At 36.5% G+C, this 7397-nt stretch overlaps 1 protein-coding gene across 1 annotated transcript; it reads right to left on the bottom strand.

The window, feature by feature from the left end:
* Positions 1–395: 395 nt before the first annotated feature.
* On the bottom strand, positions 396–7117 carry LOC106644335 (multicopper oxidase 3-like). Its single transcript, XM_089594772.1, has 9 exons — positions 7045–7117; positions 6454–6725; positions 3584–3794; positions 3229–3491; positions 3036–3159; positions 2656–2882; positions 2393–2579; positions 653–1081; positions 396–547 (listed from the first exon to the last, which is right to left on the bottom strand). Exons 1-9 carry the CDS (start codon positions 7115–7117, stop codon positions 414–416), a joined length of 1920 nt encoding a protein of 639 aa, XP_089450898.1. The 3' UTR covers positions 396–413.
* Between the last annotated feature and the right edge of the window lie 280 nt (positions 7118–7397).

Below are 7397 nucleotides of genomic sequence, written 5' to 3'. Positions count from 1 at the left end.
TTTGTAGGGGTGAATTTGGATGTTGCTGACTTTTCGTAGTATTTGATAACACGTAAATTTTTATTTAGTGGGGTCTGTATGAAAAAAAAAAAATAAATAAACGGTATACGTACGAAAAATTGAAATATTTTATACAGTAAAATATCATGAAAAGTATTTTCAAGCACATGACAACACATCTTCTTTATGCCTGTTTAGTAATAGATAAAAAAAACTCAGTATTTTATACAACTTATATAAAATGTTTTTTCTTATTGTCCTTGCAAATATGCCAACATTTCCTGCTAAAGAGGATCAAAAACAATTAATAAAAACATTCGTTTTCATACACACATAGCGTAACTCGTAACTTAAATAGTAACTTATTCATATTACTGCTATACACTTTCTGAGGGATTTAAATTCTCAAAGCTCTATGTCTTAAAATCTTGGCAACTCGGAAAATTCTTTGGTGTTTTTGGAAAGTCCTCGTGATCACCAACTTTGAAAACTAATGCCATGCCATTGCTTGAGTGCGGGTCGAAGTGACAGTGAAAGAACCAGTAACCTTGAATATCCAGAAAAAGCTCTTATGTCAAATCTAGTCTACATCAATGTAATTACTTGGCAAAAATAATAATGATAAAATAAAAACAATTTAAGCTACGCTTACCCGGATTGTCTGCAACCCATCGTATTATGGTGTATCCACCACTAGGAACGATGACAGTATCTTTGAGTGGCGCACCTTTCAGTTTCCTAGAAATTTTTCCCGCGCGATCAAGCTCCTTAACTCGATCCACAGTAATCGTATCCCCCAGCTTTTCCATGGCAACTACGCGAAAGTGCACCCCATGTAAGTGTATCGGATGGTTTATGCTAAATCCTCCGTTGTCGATCATAACAAGCTCTACAACTGAGTTCAGCTGGACTTGTAGAACATGGGTGCAGATACAGTGCTGTTCGTTGCAGTTTTGTACACTGCTGGCATTGCAGAGCTGGCCCGGCTTGATTAGGTCGTGTTGAGTTTGCAGTGGATAGCGCGGCATCCGAAAGCTTATTCGATTAAGTTGAAGGGTACGCTGACGGTGAAGTTGATTTACTAAAAGAGTTAGTGTCCTTATTGAAAACGCTATGAAACGGGATATAGTGACTATGTTTATTAATAATTTTGGCTGCGATTAAAACCCACTAAGGATTATACATGAACAATATTCCATAGCGTGAGCGTAAAGTGTTACTTATCTAATAGCATACAATGTTTCAAATCAGTTGTTAACAAATTTAAAAAATATTATTTCTGAAGTCAAACAAATGTTGTATAAAAGTTACGAAAACAGCGCAATTGAAAAAAAAAAAAAAAAAAAATCGTACCAGATTCCTTATGAATTTACTTTGGTGTAAATTGAGTGTTCAAATATTACCAGCTAGATTACAGCACCTAAAGTGGGGGTCTAAGCCATTTCATTACAATTGTGATTGAAATTAATGATTGAAATAGAAAATATGTGTATTTTGATTTTAACTCTTTAGTATATTAATTTGGTATCGAAAAGGGCATGGATGGTTTTAAAGAGTGCCGTTATATAAAAGTGCCGCCATCTATATATGCGCTAATTGATACGATGATGAATGTATTGATATTGCTTGTACACCTCTTAGAGTCATTTGAAATTTGAAATTAATGAACTATGATGAAATTTTGACCGTAACATTATTTGATAAGCTAACTATTTGAACAGGAACTAAATAATGCATACTAAATTCTAGAGTACATTGTATATTGTATTGTATATGTATAAGATTCCAGCACGGTTTTTACGTATTCTATGTCCCTAATCTCTATACCTTTTCGTGTTTTTTCCCGTAATTAACATCCTTTTTCTTCAAGTATGCGAGTCTTTCGTGTGGGCCCCTAGCAAAATTCCCCTGAGACGACTCGGTCATCCATCCTGGGTACTGTTTACAGGGTTCAGCAATTGTCTCAAGTACACCCCCGATATTATTAAGTTTAATGGAAAGATATTTTTCCAATAAACCATTTAACTCGCTGTACCGACATTTTTATAACCGTTAGTGACTTTTTACCCGACGAGCTGGCTAGACGTTGGCTTTCCTTAAAAAAGTAAGCCCCTAGAGGTCCAGACATTACCAGAAAAATCGGCTTTTTGTTTTTAAAACCAGATAAGTGGTGTTTCGGCATCTTAGGTACTTATCTTATCAGAAAAGACCGAGAAAAAAATCTCGATTTTCGATGGGACGTCGTTTTTAAGTATTTTTTTAATGATTTTAAAATTTGTTGAAAATTTCAAGAGAGTTAAGTATCATATTCCCATTAACATTATAATAATGAGAATTAAAACCAAAAAGATTACAAGTACTCAATTGCATTACCATGAGAACTAAAAAATACCTTGATAGTAGCCGTATAGATCTCTTCGATGGTAATCATCGTTATCCATTTCGTAGAAATCATAGGAAATGTAGATCTGGTGATCGGGGTCACGTGAGATCGACAAATCGTCAGGCTCTGTAGAATTAAGCGAAGCAATGCAGTAGGAACCAGGTGTTTCCATTCCTTGATTATAGGGATTCAGTTCCTAAAAAATTTTATTGGAAGTAAAATAATGAACTAAGCTCATTGATTAAAAAAAAGAGATAATAATTGATTTTTACGCGTATGTTACTGGTGAACAGTCCGGTGCTTAATCTTGCCTGGGCTGTAGGTACATTCATGAGTTTAAAATCTGGCGCGCCCTTGTAGTGCAAGACCGCGACCTGATGGCAACCGAGTCTCTCACAAACAATGTCACCTACGAAGTACATCAAGTAATTGTCGATTTCTTGATTCGCCTCCACCACAAAATCGTACCTCTCACCAGAAAGCGATCGAATCGAATCAACTGCGAAAATACATTATACAACTAACTCCTTATTATTTTCTCAATACATACATTATTTTATCCACCCCCCCATACATATTGGTATATTTATACATATCTAATTTGTAAATGCAAATTTTTCAAGTTACAGTAATGTAAACACATACGATGTACCTTCGATTGGTTCAATGTCAGCACCATCGACACTTATGGCTAGCATAGTATGATTGTTAATCGATAGATGAACCGGACAGTCCTGGACGACCAAGTTGGCCATTCTAAATCTGTATCTTTTACCCTGTGTACAAGTAGCAAAGCTACACTAATTGAAAGGCAAAGAGATTTCTTAAAAAAAAAAAAAAAATACCTGCTCGACTTCAAAAATGGCTAAAGGCAGTAGCTCTGATCTGTTGTCATTGAAGCGTCCAAAACCATTGACGAGGATGGTATGTGGGTCTTGAGCACGGCTGTTCTGGTACTCGAGCACGTAAGCCTCAGAGCCGGAGGTGCTCGTCCAATCATTAACTACGATCATGTGCTCATCCACATCGTACAATCGGCTTGCTGGCTCGGTTTCACGGGACTCGCGAACCACGAGACCACCAAAGAGACCGTCTGCTCTTTGATCACCTAAAATGCTTATCACACCGTTCACAAACTTCGTAAAAGGTTTTTTGTTTCACGTTAACAAGTATACATAGACTTATTAGTGAAAAACTCACCGCTATGAGAGTGGTAGAGGTAAGTGCCAGGTTTGTCGACAACAAAGTTGTAGCTGAATGTCTGTCCGGGTAAAATGGGACACTGAGTAACGTACGGTACGCCGTCCATGAAGGGAGTGCCCTTTTGATGTATTCCGTGCCAGTGTATGGACGTGGTGTCGGTTGGCATTTCATTGGTAACGTCTACTATGATGCGATCGCCTTTACAAACCTGATGACGTGCATTAAGATAAAAACAAAACAAGTGGTTGTAAATTTAGGAAACAAATTTATTTCTCGTTCGAGATAAGACCACTACATCAGTTCCATTGCAAAAAAGTGTAATTATAAAATTCCATTTTATCTCATCCCACTTCTTATCTCACTAACATATAAAGCAAAGTCCCAATATCCGTTGTAATTGCTAACCGCGAAAACTACTAAACTGATTTCACTGAAATTTTGCGTACTGATTTTTCACACTTCCTAGATAGTTTAATCGTACGGTTTTTTCTCGGAAAATTAATAATAATAGCAATGAACAAGCTCAAAGTTTTGCAAATAACGCTAGATTTGCGCTCTAGTTCAGTAGGATACGCTAGGTCACGTCAAAGTAAAATGAAAGCTACCTGCAATCAAAATCGGTATACCTGGTGATTATGTTCCCGAAAAAAAGATCGAGAACCATAGTCATTCACTGGTTGTAAGTAAGGGTAAACGAGGGTATTATTGCGGTTGCTCTAGTTATTGTGGTACTCTCGAATAATGCGTATATTTTAATTGAACTGATGAGTTATGGTGAGTAAACACTTAAAATCATTAAATTCAGTTATAGACTATCTAATTCGTTGAATTTTAGTTTTAGAACTTTACATTTATATAACAAAGAATCATGTCTGCAATAACTGGTACACACGTAACCTTTTTTACTATGACGGTATTATTACGGATACGCCGTTGATCTAGCATTAAAATTGACCACAATAATACGTGCACAATAATACATACAGGCTCGAAGTAATACCAGCATTGGCAGCTGAACTTTCAAACCACTTTTTAAATCAATATTCACGAGTTTAGACATTTATAAAAGCGGAATTCAGTAGTTTTTGAGTCCAACATTGATGAAAAAAAATGTATTTATTACAACAATTCGAGGAACTGGATTTCTTAGATAAACGTTAAAAGCTAACTACTAAAAAAAATGCCATTATTCCTCGTTTACCCTTGCGTCAAGAACAGAGCTGTTAGTCGTTAAACGCATGATGAGTAGCAGGTATGAACTCTATTTTTTCTACCGAAAATGCAGCAAACATCCAAAGATCATAACTAACACTTGAGGTAGAAAATTGTAGTTTTCTCCACAAAAGCAGGACCCGAGGATTTGTAGAGGGTGATTGATTGGTTAAGCTATTCATTTCGTTTAATTTTTTTTCACAAAACATCCAGCAGTACTAACCAACAGTGTAACGAGTAGCTAAATTTATGCAAAAAATTAGAATTTGGCATCTAAGGCACGACTACTAATTATAAATATGTCATTACAGAAACGTAAAGCACAAGTACTTAAACTTATACGTTAACTTTTCACAGTCGCAATCCATGTTTTTATTTTTTCCAATTTTCTAGTACACGTAATAACATCAAACAAAATTTATTACTGTACACTAACATAATACACACTCAAATCACTGATTCATTTGGTCAATTCACTCTTAATAACCTTTTTTTAAATTTATTTAAAAAATTTCTTATAAAGCTCCATGCATTCTGGCGATCTTAGCGAGGGGCAATTTCTCTCACTCGACGGCGCCACCTGACATAGGTGCATAGTGAATAGATTGAAGGATGATTTGTACCATTAAGTGCCACTCATCAAAAGTTGTAGCACTTTAAAGTAAAGTAAGATATTTTTAGCAAATTAATATTCATAATATTCAATTTTCAGCGGTTTTTATTACTCTTTTTTTTTTAACACTGGAACTTTTGATTTGTGACATGAAATAAAACAATTTTTAATAGTTTTCTTACACTGAGAGGAAAAAATGATAAAAAAATTTACTGTGCTAGAAAAGTAATCTGGTATCATTTCGCTGCCTAAGGACTTTTGACTTTTGCCAACCTAATTCGTACCATATTCTGGACAGTAATTTCTATTGTACAAAAAGTAAAAATGACTGTACTTACAACAAAAACTACTGTTCTAAACATTAAAAATCATTGTTCAAATAGTAAAAAGTCTCCAGACGAACACTACCAGATTACCATTTTAGCACAGTAATTTTTATTATTTTTTCCTCTCAATGTACCATGGGTGCAAAATTTTCGACCACGAGCGGAAAAGTACTCCCCGGTTTTATGGGCACTAAGTACGATTTTGCACCCTCGGAAATAAAGGTGTCGTTCGCACCTTAGACACAAACCTACAAAAACCCGCCCTTCGAGAGGGATTTTCTTACTTTGCGCCCCTGATGAAAATATAGTAGTTTTCGTCAGAGAAGCGCCACTGGGGCTCTTCCGAGGTCCGAGGGACCGTAGGGTATAAGTCCCGATTGGACGGCGCTTATGCACCGAACACTATTTGTCTCACCGAGTGCGCAGTAAACGTCCAAACATCCCTAAAAACGCCACGAAGTAGGCAAAAAACCATTTTTGAAGTCATTCTAAGCCTGTTAAAGCGGGATCACTTAAATACGTATAGAATTTCACTGTAAAGACCACACAACTACTCTAATACTAGATTTAAATTTGGCTTAACACTTAAATTAGACGATTTCTACATTGTTACACTTTTTGCTTTGGTTGAATCAACTTCTGTGAAATAGCCATAGAAAAAAAAAGAATCACATACTTCCATGTGATTTTTAACTTTAGCAAGAAAACAAACTTGCCTCGATCGTAGGACCGGGTAACAATCGGTTGATCACCATAACGACCTTTTCCTTGCCGTCAGCAGGTATGCAGTGGGGTCTCGAGCAATCGGTCACGTTGTAAGGACAGTTGTAGCATGCCCTGCTCATTGTACTGTACAGCTCGATGGTGAAACGGTAATGGCAGATCAGGAACACTCCATCAACGCACTTGCGTTTACACGGGTGCTGCGACCAATCGATCAGATCGCTACTGTTCACATTTATGCCTGGCGGTTGTAACACTAGAGGAGCTACAACTTACGAGAAAATTATGAAATTAAAAAATCACATAGATAACCCGCGATGCCGATCACTTTAGGAAGAGCAAAATTCATTGTCACCTTGAAAATATGCAGACACACCGAGAATGCACAACGAGAGATTTAAAACTATTAAAAGCGCAACGAATAATCCGTGCAGCATTTTGCTTGCGACTTGGTTTTACAGATTAAAAAAGACTCGGCCGATGTGACGGTAAAAGCTCTTTTTTTACGAGTGCAAGGAACTTTCTTATCTAGTGAAGAATCAATTGGGAAAGGAGCATGTAAACGCAAGTTAAGCTCGACTTACGTAGCAATACGAGCTTTGAGAACAAATCGACATATTGCTGCATTATATGATCCACGTGCTTTCGAAATCGCATGATTGGCAATTATCTCTTAATGCAAACTCTTTTGCTTTCAATGAGTTGTACTTGTTGATCATAAGCAAGCGCAGGCGTGTGTGAGCTGTGCTCCATTGACGTAATAAATTTTTTTTGCCTGCGAGGAAGGTGTGCACCTGTATTATGTATGTGGACTACGTAACGATACAGTTTGAACTTATTGTTATCAAATCGTGCTTGGCTATACAATTTTTATGCATCAAATCCTTATTTCAATGCAATCTATTGCATTTATTGATATTTTCTCAAGTAGTTTGAA

This window comes from Copidosoma floridanum, unplaced genomic scaffold, assembly GCF_036245765.1.
Source record: "Copidosoma floridanum isolate Cflo_tuat_1 unplaced genomic scaffold, Cflo_Japanese_pri ptg000021l, whole genome shotgun sequence".
Taxonomy (NCBI): Eukaryota; Metazoa; Arthropoda; class Insecta; order Hymenoptera; family Encyrtidae; genus Copidosoma; species Copidosoma floridanum.
Note: the sequence above shows the minus strand (reverse complement) of the source record. Positions and strands in the feature narration are given on the sequence as shown.